General features: G+C 58.3%; 1 protein-coding gene across 1 annotated transcript; it reads left to right on the plus strand.

Annotated features, from left to right (window-relative positions):
• Positions 1-23,653, plus strand: LOXL1 (lysyl oxidase like 1). Its single transcript, XM_044230923.1, has 7 exons — positions 1-1,464; positions 15,299-15,407; positions 17,951-18,088; positions 18,559-18,715; positions 19,267-19,362; positions 21,022-21,137; positions 23,305-23,653. The coding sequence occupies exons 1-7, from the start codon at positions 306-308 to the stop codon at positions 23,309-23,311; spliced, it is 1,782 nt and encodes a 593-aa protein (XP_044086858.1). The 5' UTR covers positions 1-305; the 3' UTR covers positions 23,312-23,653.
• The last annotated feature ends 594 nt before the right edge of the window (positions 23,654-24,247 follow it).

Below are 24,247 nucleotides of genomic sequence, written 5' to 3' on the forward strand. Positions count from 1 at the left end.
GCCTGCCCAGCGGCCAGCCAGTACCGGGCTGGCCATGTAAGTCTCCCAGGCAGTCCTGCCTGTCCGGTGCCCTGCAGAGAGCCTCGTGCTGCCCTGGGCACCGCCCCTGCCCTGCCCTGACCCCTTGGCTTCGAAATGCTGTCATCGGAGGAGCCGTCCCGCTCGGGACAAGGCCAGGATGGACAAAGCTAGAGCCCAGGCAGGCAAGGAGCCGTCCTGTCCTCGAGGCCGTGGGAAGAGAAGCACGCACAGGAGTACACTCCTGAGAGCCTCTCGGTCCACCAGGCCGCTGCAGAGGGGCCACGATGGCTCTAGCCGGAGCTGGCTGGCAGCTGGGGGCTCTGGTGTGGGGCGCCTGCCTCTGCGTCCTGGTGCACGGTCAGGAGGCGCGGCCGGGACAGGGCTCGGACGCGGGGCGCTGGCGGCAGCTGATTCAGTGGGAGAACAACGGGCAGGTGTACAGCCTGCTCAACTCTGGCTCAGAGTACGTGCCGGCCGGGCCACAGCGCACCGACAGTAGCTCCCGGGTGCTGCTGGCCGGCGCTCCCCAGGCCCCGCAGCGGCGCAGCCAAGGAGGCCTCCGGCGTAGGCAGGCCCCGACGCTGCCCCTGCCCGGGCGCGTCGGCTCGGACACCGTGCGCGGCCAGGCGCGCCACCCGTTCGGCTTCGGCCAGGTGCCCGACAACTGGCGCGAGGTGGCCGTCGGGGACAGCACGGGCATGGCCCGGGTCCGCACCTCCGTCTCCCAGCAACGACACGGGGGCTCCGCCTCCTCCGTCTCGGCCTCGGCCTTCGCCACCACCTACCGCCAGCCGCCCTCCTTCCCTCAGCAGTTCCCCTACCCGCAGGCGCCCTTCGTCAGCCAGTACGAGACATACGACCCCGCGTCGCGGACCTACGACCAGGGCTATGTGTACTACCGCGGCGGCGGTGGCGGCGGCGCCGGGGCGGCGGCCGTGGCCTCGGCCGGGGTCATCTACCCCTTCCAGCCGCGGGCGCGCTACGAGGAGTACGGCGGCGGCGAGGAGCAGCCCGAGTACCCGCCGCAGACCTTCTACCCCGCGCCGGAGAGGCCCTACGCTCCGCCGCCGCCGCCGCCGCAGCCAGCCGACGGCCTGGACCGCCGCTACTCGCACAGCCTCTACCACGAGGGCACCACCGGCTTCGAGCAGGCCTACCCGGAGCCGGGCCCCGACGCGCCGCCGGCGACAGGCGGCGGAGGCGGTGGCGGTGCCTACGCCGGCGACCCCCGCCTCGGCTGGTACCCGCCCTACGCCAACGTGCCGCCCGAGGCCTACGTCCCGCCGCGGGCAGTGGAGCCGCAGCCCCCCTTTCGCGTGCTGGAGCCGCCCTACCTGCCCGTGCGCAGCTCGGACGCACCCCCGCCAGGAGGGGAGCGCAGCGGCGCGCAGCAGGGCCGCCTCAGCGTGGGCAGCGTGTACCGGCCGAACCAGAACGGCCGCGGTGAGTACCGCCCAGTGCCTCGCCGGCCGCCCTGCGGTCACGGCCAGGCCACAGCCACGCGGTCCGTGGGCCTCCCCCGAGCTAAGTGGCCCCCCACCACGACAGTTACCGTGCGTCCCACTTCCCGACCTCCCCAGGTCCACGCATCATTAGCTACAGGATTTGGCCAGGCAGGCTTGGGCTCCGACCCTGGCTGGAGGGGTCGGGGGTGGAGGGACTGGCTGGGCTTGAGGTTGAGGCACCTTCCAGACCTGGAGTGGGTCCTCTGGGGACAAAGGGAAGGAGTGCTTCTCCCTGCCCCTCCATCATTTCAGTAGGGCCTGACTTCCAGCTCTGGAGATGCCCCTATGCCAGCCTTGCAGGGGGAAGCAGGAAGTATCAGCATCAGAAACCTGGGTCTTCAGGGTCAGAAAGGCCTTGGGGATGCCCCTGGAGGTGTGGCAAGGTCCCAGTCACTAGCATCTGTGAGCTTGGCCTGGATGAGCAGAAGGTTAGGGAGGCCGCTCTGGCTCAAGGCAGGAATCCAGACTAGATGACAGGAGTTACCGCAGGGGACACTGCCAGGGCCAGATGGGAGAGGTAGTGAGGCACCCGCCAGGGGTGAAAAATTTAAGGGGATGTCAAAAAGCTCAGGAATCAAGAAAAGTAATGTTTTAATGCCTTTTAGGTCAAAAACGAATGCAAACATCTAAAAAAACCTGTGATGAACAAAAGATCCAGCTTTTACGTAGAATTAGTAACGGTGCCATACAAAGCCATACTGGAGCTTGAAGCAAACTGATCCTGTCTTTATGTGAGATTCTGATATTTGGTTCATCACAGATTTTTCTGGCACTGATCTTGATTTTTAAAAGTGTTGCCGCAAATACTACTTCTCGAGGTCACTGAGTGTTTTGTGCCCAGGCCAGTAGCTCCCTCATTTCACTCACTGCAGTGCCGGTCCTGGAGGAGAGCCCCAGGAGGGAGCTGTAGACAAGCCTCCCTCTGGTATTTTCTGGGGGAAGGGGGGATGTGAAGATATGACCTGGTCTTGGGAAAGCCCAAACCATCTGTACATAAGAACACAGCGAAGGGGAAACTCTCCATCTTCAGACAGAGAACTCCACACACAGGGGGGCTACTGTGGTAAGGACCCACTAGGGGCCTGGCCAAGGCTAGATGGCTATTGGCCCATCCTCTTTTGTCCTAGAGTTCCCCTTTCTGCCTCTGTATCTGCAAGCCCAAAGTCAGCTTCAGCAAAGGTTTTCCATTCAATCCCATCAGGCTGCAGTCAGTGCCCCAGTTCTCTGCCTGACTCCAAGGTTGCCGGGCCAGGCTCACTAGGTGAGGGCTAAACCCGGCAGGGCCCAGGGGCACAGGGGCACAGCCCCAACCTTTGCTTCTCTACCTCGGTTAGCTCAGGGACTGCTGGTTTGTCTCCAGCCACACCGACCTCGGTGAGAGGCCGCTGCACAGGGGACGAGGGGGAGAGGGGCAACGTGGTTCTGTCTCTGTGGGGCTGCTGGAGCCCAAGGCTAGGGGAGAGGAGTGTCCCCACTGGTAGCACCCACTGCCTCACATCCAGGGCATAGCACTCAAGTTGGGTGCTGAATCCCAATTGCAGAACCTGCAGGGGCTTCAGGGCAGGAGCCTGATGGGGGGTGCCCTTGTGGGATGTGATGAAGGTTGTGTCCTCCTGCCCATTGTGGCCCCACCCACATCTGGTCCTCACTGAGACTTTGTGCATCCTGGCAGCAGGGTGCTCTAAGTTGGGCATCATCTGCTCCTAGAGCTCCTTGGAGGAGAGGGCATCCCACCTTATAGGGTACTAAGCTTTCGCAGTGGCTTTTTTAGGCTCTGTGACCTCAGAGTGGGGCTCGGCTGGAAGTGACCCACTTCTGGGCATGGGAGAAATTGGAGGTTTCCAGTGCTACAGCACCACCGGCAGAGCTAAGCCTGGTCCTCAGCCTCTGTGTGCCAAACCAGTGGGGTTTTCTAGGGACCCTCTTTGGCCTGATGGTTCTTAATGTTCAAAGGCGACCGGCCAGGACTAAGGCCATGTCTGGAGTGAGGGCACTTGGTGCTTATCAGAGTCTCCGGTCTTGACCCTGAGCCCCATAGCTGGTTTGGGCTTAAAAGTGTGCTAGTAGGCATCACATTCTGCCCCTGCTGGGGGTCAGGGGAGGCATAGCAAAAGGGACACGAGTGCTGTGATTGGGCAGGCATTGGAGGCATGAGCTCGGGGAGCCCAGACGAAGGGTCTCCCTGGTCAGGGGCTGGGGGCTCAGGGAGGACGTCCCGGAGGAGGAGGTACCTGTGCATTGCTGCAGGTAATGGCCATCAGCACCCTCCATGTGCTTCTTCCCCTAGTCATGGGAGCGAGGGCGTGGTGTGTGGGGTGAGAGGGAGTGTGGGGGCACAAGCTACTTTGGGGCTCACAGACCAAGGAAGGAGCAGTACCTTCTCTCTCATCATTGATTCCCCCTTCCCACCCTGCTAGGCCCAGACCATGGAAAATCCCAGTTAAGAGAAGGCCAAGCCTTGTGCTTGAGATCAGACCCCCAGGCCTGGTGTGGGAGTCCAGGGCAGATTCTCTGGGACTGACCTCATTTCTCCTGGCCACACACCCAGGGGTCTGAGGCTGGGTGCTGGCAGCCTATGTGTGTGTGGGCGTGGATGTGTCCTCACAACACCAAACACATGTGCGCTCCGCCCACATCCCTCCACGTCTGGGCGGTTTCCAAGCGTCTGTCCAGAGCCCGGGTTTATTCCTCTGGCGCCTGCACCCTCTTCCCTCCCACCCAGTGCTGGGGCTGCCCGGGCCTCCTGCAATACCATTGTCTCCAACTCTGAAACTTGTAACTGGAGAGACCAGGAAACAGAGGCCCAGAGAGGGTCACATACTTTGCCTGGCTCTCAGCAAATCCGTGCAGACGCCTGGAGGGTGGCCGGCGGCTTCCCAAGCCTAGCTGTGTCCCCTGCACTGTGCCTCTCCCTCCACCATGGCCAGGCCCTCCCTTCCTGGCCTCCTATCCCTGCCCCTGCCCACCCCCCCTCCCCACCCCATCCCCTCATGGCCTCAGCTTTTCTGAGCTGGTGGTCTTTGGATCAACTAAGGTGACTCCTGGTCCCTGAAGACCCCAGCTCTTTCCCCAGGCCTCCCCCTCCCACTCCTGGCCTGCTTCACTGGTCCTGGAAACCCCGTGAAAGCAATATGGAGCAGGCTCCCTGGCCATTCTCCTGGGCCTCGCGGATGGATAGCTGCACCAGCCTTGCCTGGCATGGCCCTCCAACCCTATCCCCACACGACCAATCAAAGCCCAGGAGGAAGCCCTGGCTGCCTCCTCCCTGCTCCCCTGCTCCCCTGCTCCCAGCTTCTCCCTGGCCAGTCCCTCTACAGAGCTGACCACATTATTCTGCTCAAGAAAGTTCTGGGGCTCCTGAAGGCCTTCAGGTCAAAATAAATGACTTAGCCTCCTGCTTCAAAAGTAGGGGCACCTCCTTCCTTTCTTTTTCACAGTCTCATACCCCCACAGCCTCATGGGAACCGGATCGCTCCCCCGCCTGGAGGTTGCACCTCCCCATGCACCCAGAGGTGTTCCTAGTGTCCTCCCCTCTCCATCTAGTCTCCTGCACCCAAGAAGCCAGACAAGACCCCTTTATCCCTGACAGTAGCCCTGGCTCCCTGCCCCCCTCTCTACACCTGGGCCAGCTCCCGACCCCCACCTCCCCTTCTCCAGGTCACCTCCGTACCTCCTCAGGCTTGGAGTAGATGGAGAGAAAAGTAGAAGCTGGCCTCTATCCCCAAAGCATCCAGAGTTCAAGCCCCAGGTCAGGGATGATAATAACAAGCAGCCTATCTGCTGAGGAGCACCCACTGAGCCAGGTGGCTAAACTGTGCAGCGTCATTCACGGCCTCCCGGAGAGGGGGCACAGTGCTCCTCTGGCACCCAGTGCAGCCTCCCCGCCCGCATGGCTGAGCCAGAGCTCAGGCCCAGCCTGTCATCTCTGCACGGCACCCAGATGACCCCAGGAGGACCCACATGCCACCTGCGAGCCAGGTGGGTCAGGCCAAGCACCTCGGCCTCCTCCAGTGGCTCTCTGGGCCTCAGTTTCCCCAGCTGCAACCAGGGGAGGGAGACTGACACTGGCATTTGTGGGCACTTTGCACATCGCCACCCTTAGTCCCTGCAGCTACCCCACGAGCCAGGTACCAATCTTTGTCCCATCTCATAGATGAGGCGACAGGCTCATTCGCTGCTGTTCACACAGCCTCTTAGTTGTGAAACCAGGTTGTGGGTCCTGCATGAACCCCCATCCCGAGTTCCTAACCCCTAGACCTAATTTTGTTTAATTTGATGTATTCTTGCTTCTGCTGCACACCTGGATTATTCACTCCTAAGCTGTTTGACTGTCCAGTTTGTGCCAGGCCCTGGCTGGGACGGGCTGAGTCAGGCCAGCGGACCTGCGAGGCTTAGGAAGCAGAGTCCCTTCCCAGTGTGGTGTTTGCGAAGGCTTGCCGTTCTCACTCTGGACTCCAGAACACTTTGGTCACAAGCGCTTATATGGTGCTTTCTCGGTGTCTTCTACCCTTCCTGGAACTTTACGGCTCAAGTCCATTAATCCTCAAGGCAACCCTAGGTAGTATTCACCAGCCGCATTTTGCAGACAAGCAAACTGAGGTTCTCAGAGGTTAAGTGGCCTGTCCAGGGTCACATCACTGGTGACGAGCAGAGCCAGGATCTCAGCTCAGCCTCCCTTCTTCCTTCCCTGAGGTTGTCCTGGGTGCTCCTTCAGAAAGAAATGGAGCCTTCAGTCCAAGGAAGCTGTGAGAGGGGTCGGACAGGCTGTGGACACGGAGGGACCTGGGTCCTCTTCCTCCTCCCTTGTTTGGCCAAAGCCATTAGTGTCAGAACAAACAAGCTGTGTCCCCAGCAGTCTCCTCTCAGGCGGACTTCCTGTCTCCTCTGTTATCATCGGGTTGCAAGGCCACATCCTCTCTCCCCGGGTCCCAAACTGGACCATCCCCGCAAAAAGAGAGGGCTCCTATTTTAAGTAACAGTCACCAAAGCTGGTATTTCTTGAACACTGACTGTGCACCAGACACAATGCTAAGCATTGGATTTTCATGCTCTCATTTAGTGCTGCCAGCAACCCAGGGCGGCAGGTAGATAGGGTTATTGCTCGCCTCCTCCCGCCTGCCCCTCTCCCCGACCACAGACCAGGAGCCCGAGGCCACAGAAGTTCATAAGCCATCCAAGGTCTCCATGGATCAGAGCCAGACTCGGAGCCAGGCCATCCCTCTCTCCTGCTGGATGGCCGAAGCCTCTCTCTTCTTGCCCCTCAGGGAAAGTCTGTCTCCTTGTTTGTCTCAGATCTAAAACCCCAGAAAGCCAAAATTTGGACTTTTGCCTTAAGTTTGCAGGCCCCACGGGCCTTTGGGGTGGTAGCAGAGCAGGGTGGGAATCATTAGGACCTTAGGGGCATCCTGCCTCGTCCCTCTTCTCCTAACCCCAGGGGTCCCCATCTCAGTGTTCTCTCAGCTCTGAAGGTGCACACACACCCACACACACCCACTCACACTCACACGCACACGCACACTGCCAGCAGTCCCAGCCTGAGTCCGCTCCACTCCTGCCCAAGCCAAGAACACATGGAAAACTCCCCAGGGCGTACTGGAATGGCAGGAGAGGAATCGGGGGAGGAGGTGGGTGGTCCTCGCCCGTAAGCCCACACCTGCTTCCAATTCCCCTGCGGGGCATTCCTGCAGAGCAGCCATCGGCTCAGAAGCAGGAAGGAGAGGCTGGGTCTGGTCCCCTCCCCTGCTCTGACCTACCAGCCTCCTCTCCAGAGGCAGCTGGACCCAGAGGGCCTTTCTGTATGGATTCAGAATTACGGGGCCACTGTTGGGCCTGGGTCCCTCTCTCCCTTGCTAACGAGCACTCAGGAACTGGTTATTTCCCTGTCACCTGGAAATGAGCTGGTGTCCGAACACCAGAGCAGGAAGGGTCTCAGGTGGGGAATGTAAGGTCCCACAGGCCTTTGCCATCGAAGCCTCAGGAGACAACCCACCTCTCCTGCTTGTAGACCAACAGCAACCATGGGTTTTCCAATCCTAAAGCTAATCTTTTTTTATTTTTAAAGATTTTTTTATTTATTTGACAGACAGAGATCACAAGTAGGCAGAGAGGCAGGCAGAGGTGGGGGGGAAGCAGACCCCCCGCTGAGCAGAGAGCCCATTGCGGGGCTTGATTCCAGGACCCTGGGATCATGACCTGAGCCAAAGGCAGAAGCTTTAATCCACTGAGCCACCCAGGCGCCCCTAATCCTCTTTCAAAAGAAAGAACTTTTGGAATCAGTGCCAACCTTTGCTTGGTAATGAAGTCTGCTCACGCAGACAGATGCCATAAGGCCCTGCAGTTTGTGCCTGTGGTCGTCAGGGCCCACAGGGGCCAGCCCCAGGCTGTGCACAGAGAAGTTGGGGGTGTGCCAGAGCCAGACCTGTCCTTACGAAGGCCTCAGCACAGCGGCCAGAAACCAGGCCACAGGACATCCCCCACCCACCACCCTCTCACAGATCTCTCCTGCTCCCACCTGCTATGCGCAGACACCTGGGCCCACAGCTGCGTAGCAGGCAAAGGGCAGTCCTTCCCCTGAATGGAGATTCATCCACTCAGGAACTTTTACTGAGTGTCTTACTGTGTGCTGGGCACAGGCCAGAGCTGAATCTTCCTTAACGAAAAGAAAGACACAAAACCCTTGCCTTTGCGGACATATTTTCCTGCATAGAAATAATACATAGGGAAATAATAGAATGTGCTAAGGACTGTGGGAAAATAGAGATAACTAAGATCGGGTGGGGGGTGGGGGGAGCAGGTTGCAAAGATGGTTAAGGTATGCCTCCTGAAGGTGACATTTGAGCAGAGACGGAGTCGAATGAGTGAGGCACGCAATGATCAGGAATAGCATTCCAGGAAGGGGAAACAGCCGGTGCAAAGGTCCGGAGGCAGGAATTCCCTGGGAGTTTCAAGTGTGTTCCCGTCTGTTTGGAGCAGAGCAGGACAGGAGTCAGGGGTGTGATAAGAGACAGAGCAGAGAGGCCACGGGACCGTGGAGGACTTGGGCTTTTATGCCCCCTGCATTAGGTAGCACTGCAGGCTTTGAGCTGGGCAGTGACATTTAAACAGGGCCCCTCACCGCAGGGCTGGGATAGGCAGTGGGGAGCCTGGCGGAGAGATGTTGGCAGGGGTGATGGCACCAGGCAGGCTAACGATTGAGGTTGTAGGAAGTCAGGTTCAGGATCTAGTCTGGAGATGGAGCTGTTGGGATTTCCCTATGGGTTGGATGCGGGGTGTAAGAGAAAGAGGTCAGGCATGAACACAAAGGTTTGTAGCCTGTGCAGGTGGAAGGATGAAGCTGCCATGGGCTGAGAGGGGAAGGCAGTGGGTTGAGCAGGTTTTATAAGAAAGATGGAAGTTCGAGTCAATGTGAAGGGCCTGAGGGGCAGGGAGAGACCCGGGGGACAGAAGCATCCACAAAGGCTCCTGGAGGCAGGGCTAGGGGGGGCCCCTGCAGACATGCAGGTGAGCAGAAAGCAGCAGGGACCTGTGTTCACAGGGCGGGGAGAGTGTGAGGGAGTGAGGTGTGCAAGGAGGCAGCTGACCTCCCCAGAGGTTTATGTCAGCCTGCTCCCAGCTCAGCCCCAGCCCACGTCTGGCGTGGTCGGTGAGACGAACAAACCCTCACAGATCCCCTTCTCAGAGTTGGGCCCTCAAAGGAGGGATAAGGTGGTCACGGCCCCTGGACTGTCTCCACCCACTGAGGGGGCAGATGTGTGTTGGCGGGAGGGTAGTCAGCGCTGACAAGGTAGGGTCTGAGGCCTAAAGACTGTGAACCCCTGCAAGGTCGTGTGTGTGTGTGTGTGTGTGTGTGCGCGCACGCGTGTGTGCAAGCGTGTGCCCTCGTGTGTGCAGAATTCCAAAATATGGCATCAGGGGCTGGGGCAGGAGAGGTCTGGTGTGCGAGGGAGCTGCCTCCTGACCCTTCAGGCTGTGAGATCTGGAAGGCTCTGTTAGGGCCAGACCACGGAAGGCCTTAGCTGCCACCCTGAGAAGTCAGGACCCAATTCTGTAGGCGGCGGGGAGCCCTTGCAGGTTCTGAGCCTGGCGTTAGGCCTTCCCAGCTCCTTTGCCTGGGCTGGGACTGCCCCTTCCCGGCAGGATGCAGGGAATCTCACAGCCACCTTGCCCACCCGATTATCACACAGGTGCGGCCCCTCCGGGCCAGCCCAGACAGTCTCATGGCCTGATTACAAGAGGACGAGTTCACAGGGCTCGGAGCTGCCAGCTCCCAGTCTGTAGGCCCGGTCGCCTCCTCTTTATGCAAGGCTGAGCTCTATGAGCTTGCCCCTTTTCCCCACCTCAGGGCTCCTCCAGAGTCCGGCTGCTGAGCCAAAACATCCCGCCCTGCACAGCTCTCACCGCCCGCCCGCTGACCAGTTCCTGCTGGACCTTGTTTATCCTCCAGCCCCCCGAGACTCAAGAGATTAGGGCCCTCTTGCATTCCTTGCTCCTTCCTCTGTGGCTTGGGAGCGGGAGGCCTGGAGAGGAAAGCGTTCAAAGGGGCCAAGGTTTATGGAACCCACAAAAAGGGGGAAGCCAAGAGGGAAACAGGTGAGGTGTGGGCAAGCGGCAGGAACGCAACCACAGGCCCTCTGCACGGGGCGGTGTCCAGGAGCTGCCGGGCGGGAGGGACCAGAGTTCTTCTGAAGCAGGAAGGATTTAGGTCAGACAGTGGGAGAATTTCCTGGCTGCTAAAGAATCGTCTGCAGAGGTTGTAAGAGGTCTGGGCTCCTGCCCGAGACTGGGGAAGAGACTGAAGAGCTCCTGAAAAGTATCTTCATCTCCAGGTGTTTTGGGGAGCCATCGAACTCCTCCTCACGGCTCCTTGGTAGGTTAGCATAGTCTCTCTCCGTCGTCCAGATGGGGAAACCAGACCTAGGGTTTATCCACCCAGGGACTGAATGAGAGGGCAAACTTGCCTTCTGGTGTCTTCTCCGGAGAAGGCCCCAGCCGGGTCCTGCCAGGGAAAAGGGAGATAGACCTCAGGTTCCTGCAGGCTGACCCAGGGGCCAGCCTGGGGTGGGGAGCATGGCAGCCTGGTCCCGAGGGCCTAGTGAAGGGGCCTGCATCACCCTCAGAGGAAGCACCGGGGTTGGAGCAGGAATGGGGAACACAGAATGTCCTTATCCCAGGCTCTGGGTCTTCCCTGCCCAGGAGGGTCTGATGGGGGCAAGGGTGCCTCCATTCTGCACCCAAGGCCTGCAGAATGGCCTTGGGACCCCGATTCACTTACACCCAGCCCCTTCCCTGCAGAGAAGCCTGGCTTCAGCCATCCCTGGGTCCTGTACTGCTCTCTACCTCTGTGTTCGTCCAGCCCTGGTCTGGACTCTACAGCCCGAGTCCCTGTGTGTCCAACCCCCATGATCAGCACTTTGCTTCTGGGGAACAGTGCCCACAGGGGCCTTGGCCAGAGCCCTTCCAGGCTTTGCATAGGACAGAGGACAAGCAGAGCTGGATGAATGGAGGCAGTGGGGGCTGGAGAGGGGGCAGGCTGGCCCTGGGTCCCACAGAAATTCTGTGGCAGAGAAGGGTAAGCCACTAGGCTCCTGTCTCCCTCTTGGGAGGGGATGGCGGGATGCTGATGGTGACCAGGGACCCCTTGGGTAGCCTCAGCAAACCATACCCTGAGACTGTCCATGGTTGGTCCCACCTTGGGACGCAACCCTGGAAGACTGGCCATAGTGGGCCACAGAGGGCACTCCCTAGGAGCCCTATTTAGCCATGACAAATCATGAGCTAGGTAGACCCTAGTTTATACGTTGATGGAAAAATCAAGAAGTGGAATGAGATTCTAAGACAATCTCATTTATATGTTTCAAGAATGCATTCCTGCCTCCAATACACTGTAGGTTGTATACAGAAACACAAATGTCCGAGGACATGTCAGAGGGGTCGGGTGACAATGAAAAGCAAAAAAAAAAAAAATGTTATTCCAAGAGAGGGGCCTTGCCCAGACCAGCAATAATGGTTAGTTTGCTCTGACGTTAGAACTGTAATTAATTCAGTGTCTGCATTTAGAGAAATGGGGGTCTCTGGTAGGTGTTCTCATTGGAACCCACTTTCTAGAGGCTCCAGTGCCAGGTCCCAGTGCTGGATGATTCCATATATTCTGGATAAAAGATCCCAGCTCCTCCTCAGAATGACATCCTCACGACTGAGTGTTCTTCTTACCTTCTCCCGGGGATCTTGCGCACACCTCTTGGGATGGGAGATGGGCACATGGTTCCACTGTAGTGACACTTCAGGCAACATGGGCCATCATGCCCAGAAGGCCCAGTTGGACCTCCCAAGCCAGAAACAGCAAGCCAGTCCCCTCTCCCTACATCCACAAGCCCCTGCTTACCCCTTCCCTCCCTCGCTTCTAACAACACAGGGGTACCCCCTCAGTACCCCCAGGGGCTGAGAGCCCAAGCCTGGGGGCCCACTGCTCCTATAAGCTGATGCAGTGCCTCATAGGAGAGCAGGCGGAACAGGAGGCATTGTTCCAGCTGAGGGAGGGGCCTGCAGTGCCCAGGGACCTCTGCAGGGGGAGAGGGGGTGTCCTCTCCTCTGACAGGAGTAAGGAGAGGCCGCCTGAACTCCCAAGGCTACTCTCTTTTCCAGCAGCTTCCCTAGTGTGACAGAGGTGGAGCGTGGCCAGGAGGAGCCTGTTAGGGGAAACATGGGACCCCTGAGCTGGTCAGAGATATGGAACAAAGAAAAGAAAATGGTAGGAGTGGTTCCACTTAAGGTCTAGAAAAGGCATAACTATCTACGGTGATTGAAAAAGAGGAGTAATGGTTGCTTGGGGTGGTGGAGGAGGAAAGGGGGATTTACCGGGAAGGAACAGCAGGGAACTTTCAGGGATGATGGAAACAGTGCAGAGCTTGATGGTGGGCGTGGTCCCAAGTGGGCACCATTTGTTAAAACTTACCAAAACTGTCTACCTTAAGTCTGCATTTCTGTGTCTAGATTACACTTCCAGAAAGCTCATTTTTATAAAAAGAATGATAGGTGGAGAGCTAGGAGGGGGTGTGGAGCTTCTCCTAGGGCTACCCCCTACTCACTGTGCAACCATGGGCAAATTCATTGCCTTCTCTGATCCTTGGTCCCTCTAGCACCTCTCTGTGCCCTGGTGCCTTGCAGGGGACAGGTTACAGAGCACACCCAGTCTTTGGAACAGTAAAGCCACTTAGGATGAAAGAAACTTGCCTGAGAGAGGCCAATATGATGGGCAGGCAGTCAGCCCCAAAGCATGGTGCATTGCCTGCTAACAGTGTGAGTGGGACCCAGTCCCTGCCCTCAGAGAGTGCAGAGTCTGGAGGGAAGTAAATCCAGGTAAATACAATGAAATCCACTATAGATCAAGACACATCTAGTGGTGAGACAGACATTATGTGTGGTCTGGAATATCACAGCCAGTCAGGGAGGACTTCCTGGAGCAGGAGGCACCTGTGAATCTGAGATTCTTCAACAATAAGAGGAAGATGGTATCTAGGGCCAGGGCCAGAGCTCAGGTTGTGAGGACCAGCTCTGAGGGTCTGTCCATGGTCTTCCTTCCAAATCCCCACATGTAGACAATACAGAGGCCCCTCCCCCATGGCTTTGGAGCTTACAAAACCAAACCAAACCCACTCAGTTACAGTAAAAAGGATTCATGATGTCAAAGCAATTCCTTAAGAAGTGTTTCAAATACAGAGTTTTTAATACATACTCTGGGGACAAACAATGAGTTCGAGGCTCTGAGTTGCTAATAGGATCTAACTGCGGTGTGTTCAGGCTCAGTATAGGACCAGGGTCGGGGCTCAGCCATAAGCCAGAAGGGGCACCAGCCCTTGCTGGGCCTCAGTACCTCTGGCCTCTTACTCAGCTGGCTCTTGGAACCTCGCTGGACTGCCCAGCCAGCTCATGGAATGGCCTGGAGGGGAAGGGTCGGGCCAGAAAAGCTTTGAGGAGCCATCTGCACACTGTTTATTGAAACCGGGCCTGGGGTGGGGGAGGCAGGCCATCTGGTGCCAAATACTGGGTCTCATGAGGCTTCCGGCCAGGCTAACCCACCCCCACACGTTGCTGCGGGAGAGGCACTTTGATGATGGGGAAGGGGACCGCTCCTGTCTTCCTCACCTCCCCGCACCAGAGGCTTCTGGGTACCAGAGGATGAGAAACAGCTTGGCAGCGAGGTGGGCCCTTGCTTTGAGGGCCCAAGGGTCCCCTGGGAAATGAGTGCAGGCATTCCTGAAGCTTGAGTAATGGGACCTCGGCTGGCCGAGACAGCCCCCCTCAGCCAGGAGCCACCTCATCCCCACCCACCCTGTGCTCCAAGCTTCCTCTTCATTCCGAGTAGGTGAGATCACGCTGGCTGCGGGGCCGGCCTCCCGCATGGGGCCCAGGCCTGGGGTGAGTGGGCTGGGGGCTCAGAGCCCAGGGGATGGGCGGGGGCGGGGGGTCTGCCTCACCTTCGGGACCCGAAAGCTGATGAGAAGGTTTTGGCAGCAAGAAGAGGGGCCGGAATGCTTTGGCAGGACTCGTATCCCTGCACCTTACTTGTCCCTCAAGAGCAAAGGGCTTGAAAGAAACTGAAGAGCGACCTGTAGCCTCATGTCCTCCCTTAACTACTGGAATCTTGGGAGCGAGGGGGGTGGAGGAGATGGAGAAGCCCCAGGCTCACTCACCCTGAAGTCCACGGCCAAGCTGGGCGAGAACCAGGGGCTCGGGGTCCCCCTGCCCACCTCCCAGCCCACCCCGGGGCCCCACCAGCTCCTGTGCTCCCAGCAGCCACATCAGATCATTCCTTCTCTATTCCGATGCGGACAGGGTCTGGACACCTGAATTTGGTTTCTGCTAATTCCAAATAATCCGCCCGCTCTCTGGGATCACCTCAGGCACGGAGGTGGGGGAGGTGCGGAGGGACAGGCCCCTGGCTCTTGCCTGTCCTGGGGAGCAAGTGATCACAGGGGCTGAGCAGACTCCAGACTTCCCCTGGGCCCTGCAGAGGAGGCTGCCAGGCCCCTCGGGTTGCAGACAGAGGAGGGTGCGGTCAGGTCTGGGGGCCGATGGCAAGAAGAAAGGAATCCTGAGAAGGTCAGGCTAGGTGCCCAGGCCGAGAATCGTGCCCCGTCAGCAGCCTACTCTGGGGATGTGTTTTCCCACTCGCCCTTCCCTTCCTGCCCACCCCACTTGCGCCAACCACCATTCACCTGGCTCTGCCCGTGAGCTCTCTGGGAGCCACTTGGGGCCAGAGCCCAGGGCTCTCCTGGTGGTTTGGGAAGAATGCAGAAGGCATCTGGAGGCTGGTGTCCAGAGGCCTGGGGAACGAGGACATGGAGGGAGTGCCTCTGTCAGGAAATTGCTTGGTTTGCTCAGTCCTGCCTCCAGGCCCCTGTTCATGCAGCTCTCCCGCCAAGTATACCCTTTCCTGTTCTCTGGCTCACCAGACTCCAGCCCGCCTCCCAGGCTTCGCTCCTATCCCAGGTCTTCCAGGGATCTCAGAAGTTCCCACAGCACGGGGCTCCAGAAATGAGCCCTAGTTCCTTGACCTCCCCGGCCCACACCTGAGCCCAGGGGGAATTATTCCAATCAATGCCCCCAGCTCCAGCTAGGTAGCTTCTTGGAGGAGGTGACAGCCTATATGGAGGAAGGAGCATGGCAAAGGGCAGTTGTGGCTGAAGGGGTCTCTGGGCCTTAGCTGCGGCCAGCCTGACACCCCTCGACGCCGACTCTTTCCCCCTCCTCCGTCTCTCCCACTCCACCTCCAGGTCTCCCCGACTTGGTCCCGGACCCCAACTACGTACAAGCCTCCACTTATGTGCAGAGAGCCCATCTCTACTCCCTGCGCTGTGCTGCGGAGGAGAAGTGCCTGGCCAGGTAAGGGGCTGAGGCTGAAGTGTGGAACATGGGGACGGTCTCTGGGGAGTCCCCCGAGCCCGTGCTTGTGCCAGTCAGGCTGCCCACAAGCTAAATGACCCTGGCCGAGCCCCTCAGCCTCTCGGGACCCTGACCTCTTCATCTGGGAGTCTCACCTACCCCCAGGGAGCCAAGAGGGGAAGGGGACAAGCGAGCATTTCCATAGAGGTCATGAGACAGGGAACTTTACCATGGCCTTGAATGTTCACACCAGCCCTAAAGGTATGTGTTTTTCCAGTCAGGCGGCCGAGGAGCAAAGAGAGGACTAGAACCTTCCCACTCCTTCATGAGAAGGTGCTCCCACAAGGATGCAGGGAAGCCCAGTGGGGGGAATGAGACCTCAGGATAGAGGGCGGGAGTGTGGAGCCATCCCCACAGAGGACAGGTGTGGCTCTCCAGCCGGGGCAGAGGGCACACATGACAGAGGCCTCAGTGGGGAGAGAGGGCAAGGAGACCAGTTTGCAAGACTATGGAAGGGGAGCCCCGCCAGCTCTCCCTAATTCTTGGGTGACCCTATCGCCCGCCGAGCTTGTTTCCCAATGTATGAACCACGACCATTCTGTTCAAATACCTGCACTGAGGGGCCATCTCCCTGTGCTGAAAGAATTTGTTAAAGATGACATCGTCCTGCCTCGTCTATTGACGTCCCTCTATGCTGGAGAGCACCTATTTTTCTTTGTTACTTGCTGCCCTTTTTTTTGTTTTTGCATTTGAGTGCTTTATTGACTTTTACTCTTCAGTGTGCGGGAAGGCTGTCAGATTCTCAGCATTTCCCCGCTTACAGAACTGCCACCGTTCCGGGTAGCTCACCTGCAAGGTGTTATCTGCCCATCATGACCTAAGGTGCTTGTACCAGAATGTGACTTCACTCGCTGCTTCCTTGGCCCAGAACGTCTTGCCCTTGATCACGGGTAACCAAAACCAGGGAAAAGGAGACCGCAGATAAGGGGGTCCACTATACCACTCTGTTGGCCTGGGCATTCAGGTCTGGTCTCATCAGTTGTCCCCGGGAAGAGGGCATCGTGATCCCACTCCCGCTGCAATCCCTCTGGCAGGGAGCACCTCACAGCCTCTGTGGCAGCCCACCAAGGCTGAGTTTTGAGGAGTTTTGAGTCAAAGACAAATTACCATCCCATGTTCACGGAGCATCCTGCGGGCCCAGGCCTGAGCTCCCAGACGGGCTAGGGAGCAGGGTGCGGGGCACAGACCCAGCAGAACTGAGGCTGAGCTGGCAGGGCTCTCCGCGATCATCGACAGTACGGGCCGCAGAGCTCAGCCAGCACACAGGCTGCCGCCGAACGGAGACAAGGAAAGGGACTCGCTCCAAGTCTCACCGCGAGTCTGTGGCCAAGCTGGGCCTCGAACCTAGGCCCTGATGGGTTCCCACGGTGTGCTGAGCTGAACAGAAGGGCAGGATTGAACTGAACAGAGGGAAGGAGGATGTTTTGTTCCAACCCAGACACAGACGGATTCCAAGCCTCCCCCAGACAAGGCCAAGGGCCTTATGTCCTGGCAGACAGGAGACGTCCTCTCGGAGAGCGAGCTAATCCCTGCAACTGGCTGCCTCCTGCCTCTGGCTTCAGGACCCAGACCTTCAGGAGTGCCAGGAAGTGCCCCTGAGGCCAGCCAGGACAGCTGTCAGCAGGCCTCCAGGGAGGGGAGGATCCTTGGTCAGTCCCTGCACACATGTGTGTCTGTGTCTGAGTTGGGCTGTCTGTCTCACTCCCCTTGCTGCTGCCCCTCTTTCCTCTCTCAATCCCTTCCTTTTCTTACAAAGTCCCTCTCAGTCCTGGCAGCTTTGCAGTCAGGGAAAGGTGGCCTAGTCACTAGCAGAGCCCAGGGGGCCTGTGGTATCAGGCTGGGCCTCAGGAGGTACAGTCAAGATGCCTGTGAGTGAGGCAATCAAGGCAGACTTCCTGAAGGAGGGAACCGGAGTTAGGCCTAGGAGGCTGGGTGAGTTCTGGGTCAAACACGGGCGACAGTACAGCTTACCAGGAGAGAAGTCTGCTCGAGAAACAGTGTTTGGAGCTGGAACCCCAGGATGTGTGGGGGAGCAGCAGGGCAGACAGGATTGGGAAAGTGAAACGGCTTTGACACTGAAGAGCCGCACCTGAGAGATGGCGTACTTGGGTCAACAGTTGGGGCTCTGTTCCCTCATCAGAATCTCCTGGATAGGGCCACTTTCAAAAAGTCCTCCAAAGATTTCTATATGCCTCTCTCCCCACCCCACACCCCCCCCCAGGCTGTCCCCAGCAGGTGCAGTTGTCCTGGTTAGGCCCCATGCCACTTGAGAAAGACTTTCCTGGTAGCTGCCGGCCACAGGCTGGAAGCCAGAAAGAAGCAGACAGCCTCTCCCCTGCGCTCAGGAGAGATGGGGAGAGGCCTGAGCCTCCGCCACAGGACGGGAGTCGGTGGAGAGGAACTTCAGGGATGGGTGGGCCCATTCTGGGCGTCGGTGTCCCCCGGATCCAGCCCCACTCTGGTCTCCCCACCTGTCCCTGCAGCACAGCCTACACCCCGGAGGCCACCGACTATGACGTGCGGGTGCTGCTACGCTTCCCCCAGCGCGTGAAGAACCAGGGCACTGCGGACTTCCTCCCCAACCGGCCGAGGCACACGTGGGAATGGCACAGCTGCCATCAGTAAGTCGGGCCCCTCCCATGGGGCGGGGCCTTGGTGCCTGAGCTCCTCCCCCCACTTAGTGCTCTGGGCGGAGCCCATGCTGGTGCGAGGGCCTGCCAAGGATCCACAGCACCACCACTCCCCCACCAACACCACTCCCCCGCCCCCGGGCAAGAGTTCCTTAGCTAAAGCTCCCCAGAGGAGGATGGGTGTTAAGGGGGAATGTCTAGAATACAGGGAATGGTCCAAGGAAGGCTAGCCCAGGTGGGAGCCCAGCAAGGGCTCCAGAGGAGGTGCTCTCCCTGGGTGATCTGGCTGGGAGCAGCCCCAGAGACACTGCCCTGGGGGACACAGGGGACCACAGGGGACCAAGGAGCCCCAGGAGCCCAGATGGTCAGGAGTCTGGGTCACAGCAGGCTCTCCAGGCCCGTCTCAGAAAGCACAGGGGTGACTAGGCCCCCTTGTCTCTCCTCCCGTGCTCTGCCCCCAGACACTACCACAGCATGGATGAGTTCAGCCACTATGACCTGCTGGATGCAGCCACAGGCAAGAAGGTGGCAGAGGGCCACAAGGCCAGCTTCTGCCTGGAGGACAGCACCTGTGACTTCGGCAACCTCAAGCGCTACGCGTGCACGTCTCACACGCAGGTCCGGGTCGGGCGAGAGGGCCAAGGCGGGGACCCAGGGGTCCGGGGACAAAGCCCTGCCCAGGGGAGCAGGGTCAAGGGGGAGGGGGAGCAGAGAGCAATGCCCAGCTGGGCCTGTGCCAAGGTTCCTGGCCACTCCACTCCATGGCAGCAAGGGTCTTCTCACCCGTCATCGGGTCACCACGGGGTCCCTTCCTGCATCGCTCCCAGGCGAGTCTGCCTGTGGAAAGAAAGGAACATTCCAACGAAGTCTAGATGGCATGGTGTTCCATTGCCTGTTTGTCCACCCAAATGCACCTTTCTGTCAGTCTGTCCAGGTATCCACAGAACATCTGTCTATCCTGCCTGTCTGTCTCTTCATCTGTTCCTCTGTCCAACTCCCCAGGCATCCCCCTCCTTCTGTCCCTCCCAGCTGGCTGTTATGCCTCCCTATCTTCTGTCTGGTCCATCTACCCAGTGGGCTCTAGAAGGGAAGAAGGAGGGGCCCAGACTGCTGGGGTGGCTCTGAGCAGGGCCCAGCACCCCAGCCTTGACTCCTGTCCTTCTTCCCAGGGTCTGAGCCCCGGCTGCTATGACACTTACAATGCGGACATCGACTGCCAGTGGATTGACATAACGGATGTGCAGCCTGGGAACTACATCCTCAAGGTGGGCCTCCTGGTCCAGGGCGCTCCCTCCTGCATGCCCCTCCCGCTCCATGTCCCTGCCCCGGGGATGTGCTCTGGCCTCTAGGGCGTTCCCTCCTCCCCGGCTGTGGAGCAGCCTGGACATCACGTGGAGGTCTCCTCTTCCCATTGGAGGGTATTGGCCTCAAGCAGGCAGAGCCTCCCTTTCTATAAGAAAATGAACCTTTGGCCTAGGTGTGGCGATGCTAGAGGGGGTAGTGACACTGTCTTCCCTAGGGGACAGAGGACTAGGAAAGCTACACGGTGCACCCCCTGTCTGCAGACAGGGGAGGCTCTGTGCCATCTGCGAGAGGACATCGCCATGTTCGAAGGAGACCTCCTGCTCCCCACAGGAATATCTGCAAAGCCAAAGGCTCCTGGGACCAAGAGTCCCTTCTGGCCTGAACCCCTTCTCCAATGTCTGCTTGCTCCAGTGCCACTTCCCCTGGGACGGGGTGGGGACAAGGAGAAAAGCATGTCAAGGATACATAGCCTAGTGTGGTACATCCACGCAGGCTGCTCCGGGACTAGGGCGTCATGGCCTCCTTTGTGCAGGTGCGAAGCAAGGGCGGGGAACCTTCCTGTGGGCCCTCAGACCTGCCGCTCCACACCCTAAAGCACTACACAGAGCAGTGAGCAGTGAAGAGGGGCTTGGGAGGCACGCTGACCCACGTGAACGCGGCCTGCTGGGAAAGCTGCACTGGGAACACAGGCAACCCAGAAGCCTCTGGTCATGCCCAGAACCTGGTGGTTCCCAGCGGGCTCAGCAGCCCCTCTGCTCAGCCTCAGACCAGGGCCAGGGTTGGTGGGGCTATTCTCCTTCCCGTGTTCAGCCACTCACCACATGTGTACACAGGCCCTCTGAGTTCCAGGCACTCGGGATTCAAACCACATCCGTAGCCCACACTTCCTGCCCTGGGGGTGGGGGGAGAGTAAAGGGTTTAAAAGTAACATGTTCTTAGAGATTCTGCAACTCTAAGTCTGGGTGTAGCCGCCCCTGGTACAGCCCGCCCCCTCTCCCCCACCGTTAATCCAACATTCTGAAGGTTTCCTTGTGTCCCAACAGCTCTTTTCCAGACAAAAAGCACAGGTTACACCTGGGCCATGAACTCCGTGTCAGACATTCCGGCTCCAGGCTGGGAAATGCCACCTGACAGGGGACAGCCTTTGCCTGTGTCATCTTGACAGACAGGTGTGGTCAAAGGGTGTCGGACTCGGACTTGGACTCGGGAGACCAGGCTCAGGATCCCTGCTCAGCCCCCCTCGTTCACTGCTGTGTCCTCTGGGACAGAGATTCAAACTCTCTGACCCTAAGCGCCCCCCTCAGGGCCCACCTGGCCTAGGCTCTGGGTCTGGGGCAGCCTCCCATCTTCCAGTGGGAGTGACCTGGTGCTGTTTTCTTCAGCCACGCACCATCTCTTCTTTCCTCTCTCTGCATCTCTCCACGTCTCTGCACCAGCATATCTCTGTCTCCATAGCACTCAGTCTCAAGTAGTCGTTCTTGGCCCTCCCATCTCCTTCCCTCTGGCCCCTCCGCATCCGTCTGTCTGTCTGTCTGCATCTCTACCACCTTCCCTGGTGAACAGGTGAAGGGCGGCCCTCTGACCAGATCCCTTTTCCCTTGGTGTCCTTTCTTCCTCAGGTCCATGTGAACCCCAAGTACATTGTTCTGGAGTCGGACTTCACCAACAATGTGGTGAGATGCAACATTCACTACACAGGTCGCTACGTTTCTACAACAAACTGCAAAATCGTCCAGTAAGTGCTCACCCGTCATCCTCTCCATGCGGTCCCTGTCCTCCCTGGGGAACAAATGGGGCCACTTGAACCACTCAGGGCGAAGAGCCTTGTCCGTGCCAACCCCAGCTGAGTGCTCCTGGTGGGGCTCTGGGCCCAGATGGTGTGGCTCCCTAAGCTTTCTCAGACGGGGAGGAGCGGGGGACCGGCAGGGGCAGTGTAACTAGGGGAAAGTCTGTAGTACTGCTTCTGAGCTGTCTTCATTTTGTGACATCGGGCAGGTCCCCTCATCTCTCTGAACTCCTTTCCTCAACTACAAAAGAGACCCTTCCCATTCAGGCTTGAGAGATTAAAAGATTGAAAGGCCTGCTGTGTGGTGTCGGAGAACCCTTCCGAGGGTGCCCAGAGAACGGCAGCTGTGTCTCTGTCAAGTGCATTCAATGAAACAGCCCCAGATTAGAACTGATTCTGGTTGGGACGAGCTTCCCCCAGTGGCTGGGCCCGGGTGTACTGGAAACTGCAGGACTCTGGCCCAGGCCTTGGGCACATGGCTCCGGGGCAGGACTTTGGTTGCCACTGCTCCAGGCTACCCGTCTTTAGCCTCTCTTCTGATTCCCCAGGTGAAGTACTTTGCAGAGGGACCTTCTGCTTACAGACTCACCAAGAAACCCCCCGCCTCACTCCATGAGAATTTAAAATGTTTGATCAGCTCAAATCAACACTTTGCCATTAAAACAAAAACTAAAACAAAACAGGCATAGTTCTAGAACTTCAGTCCATCAGCTGGGGGGAAAATGGCAGAGATTTCAAGGCCCAGAGAGACAAAAGCATATGCTTATTAATGATTGACAGGTATGAAGTTTAGCCTGTGACCAGGCTGAGGGCTCAGTGTGTGTCCAGGGTCAGGGCTCAGTGTGTGACCAGGATTAAGACTCTGGGTGACCAGGATTAAGACTCTGTGTATCCAGAGTCAGGGCTTAATGTGTGACCAGGGTCAGGGCTCAGTGTATGTCCAGCATTAGGGCTCAGTGTGAGACCGGGATTAGGGTTCACTGTGTGACCAGGATTAAGGCTCACTTTGTGTATCAGAGTCAGAACCTGTTTAGAGACAGCCCTTTTGCCCTTTAGCTGCAATCACTAAGCTAACTGGTCACACACACACACACACACACCACCACCGCCACCACCACTAGCCCATGTATATTAAAAATTAGAATAGCAGTCTTTAGTTCAGCATAGAGATTAGATTCCTCATAAACTGAATTTGATCAGATTGTCCAGGTCACAGAGTATATTTAAAACAACTGATTCCTGCCCCATCCCCAGCACGGTGGCTCTTTTGTAGGCCTGGTTTTCTGACCCCCTCCCTCCCTAGGGCCTGTCTCATTCATCCATTCCCAATTCAGGGGTCACCTAAACGGTAGAGGGTTTCTGGGAAGCAATTCCGTGGAAGGAGAAGGAGGAAGAAAGGAAGGGGCACACAAGAGGAAAAGAGGGCCAAGGGGTGTGCAGGGAGGCAGGGAGCCTACATCCCTCTTGTCCTGCCCGCCGCCGCCGGGAAGGGCGGAATAAAACAGCATCCCTATCCCCAGCCATGCCACAAGCTAGGCTCCTCAACAAGGCAGACGGAGAAGCAGTCCTGTGGCCCCTTTGGCTCCCGCGGGGGGCCTATGGGCCAGGGAGGGAGGAGGCCCTCCTTTCCAAGCCCTTTACATAAGTGCTTGGAAAGGCTCAAGTCTCATTAGAGCGTCTGTGGTACCCTGACCGCAGGTGGGCGGCCGGGCCAGGGCACAGGAAGCTGGACGCAGTGTTCCCAGAAAGGCCACGGGACTGACGCCTGTGGCTTGCGATCGTGTTTCTGAAGAGGAGGGAGGAGGCTTTTTTAAAAAAGTACTTTGTTAGAAAAAAAAAACAAGAAAGCGTTCCCAGACAGTAGCAGCTCTCCTAATGGCCTAGAGAACACTGTGGAACGCGGGGCACGAGGAGGGGGTGGTGTCAAGATGGCCCCTGCGTGGGTGGGGGAGGCCGGGACACCCCTCTTCTGGAGGTTGGGGCTGGCTGAGGGTTCCACCCGCACCTGCCCTCCTTCCCATGTGGGATCCTGGCCGTGGAAGGGGCGCCTTGCCGACACTCAAGGGAGGAGACCTGTCCCGCAGCCTACCACTGACTGCTCGCTTTCTTTCCTTAGATCCTGATCTCACAGAGGATGGACAGACGGTCAATCTCCCTACTCCCCAAAGCCGGCCAGGCTCCCCCAGGAAGCCTCCTGCCAGGACAGACCCGGCCCAAGGGGCTCAGCCCCCCCACTCCCACCCCACAGGCAGGGGCAGCTGGAAGCCACAGGCATCCTTCCCTGCCGGCCTCAGGGAGCAAACGCAGACCGAAACCACAGGGATTCCGGATGCCAGGCCCAATTCTGTACTTAACTCTTCTCTACAACGGTATTTTGTCGTTTGTTGGTTTTTATTTTTTATATTTTGGCCATATCACAGAGCAAGATTGCCCAGACCTGGGCTGAATAAAACAAGGATTTTCTACTCTGTGGTTCAGCACTGTGGCCGGCCAGGCTGGGCTGGCCAGAGCGAGGTCGGGCTCAGGGGACATCCTCCGGCTTCCTCCTTCCCCTAGCAGAATGTGGGAAGGACAGCCACCACCTGTCAGGACCACAGCTTGACCAGTGTGGAAACCCGGTGGGTTTATCCCAAGGCCAAGGCTGCTGTGTGGCCAGGGGCCCACAGCCCTGCGGAAAGGACCCTGGGCGGGAGCGGTAGCTCTAGCCCACTCACCCCTACTCAGGGTCCCCCATCTCCCCCCTCCCCTCCTCCTGCAGCTTCACACTCCCACCCCCTCCCTTTCTCACACCATCCCTCACTCTATCAGCCACCGAAGGCCTTACTCACATATTGAGTTCCTACTGAATGCCCGGCCTGTGCTGGGGCTGCACATTCGTCTTGCTGTGAGGGAGCTCCCAGGGATGGGAGGAATGTGTTCACCACGCCTAGTGAGACCATGGGAAGTGGGAGAGACTTCTGAAGGCGGGTGGCATCTCCCAGGAAGGGAAGGGACTAGAATGTACTTGGCTGAACAGGGTCCAAGTGGGAGATGGAGGGAGGCCCTGTGGCTGGGCAGCC

This window comes from Neovison vison, chromosome 13 (assembly GCF_020171115.1).
Source record: "Neovison vison isolate M4711 chromosome 13, ASM_NN_V1, whole genome shotgun sequence".
Lineage (NCBI taxonomy): Eukaryota > Metazoa > Chordata > Mammalia > Carnivora > Mustelidae > Neogale > Neogale vison.

Coding starts and splice junctions, on each gene's coding strand:
- LOXL1 (XM_044230923.1), top strand. CDS start 306: ATGGCTCTAGCCGGAGCTGGCTGGCAGCTGGGGGCTCTGGTGTGGGGC. Junction 18,089..18,558: donor GAATGGCACAGCTGCCATCA/GTAAGTCGGGCC, acceptor CTCTGCCCCCAG/ACACTACCACAGCATGGATG. Junction 18,716..19,266: donor CGTGCACGTCTCACACGCAG/GTCCGGGTCGGG, acceptor CCTTCTTCCCAG/GGTCTGAGCCCCGGCTGCTA.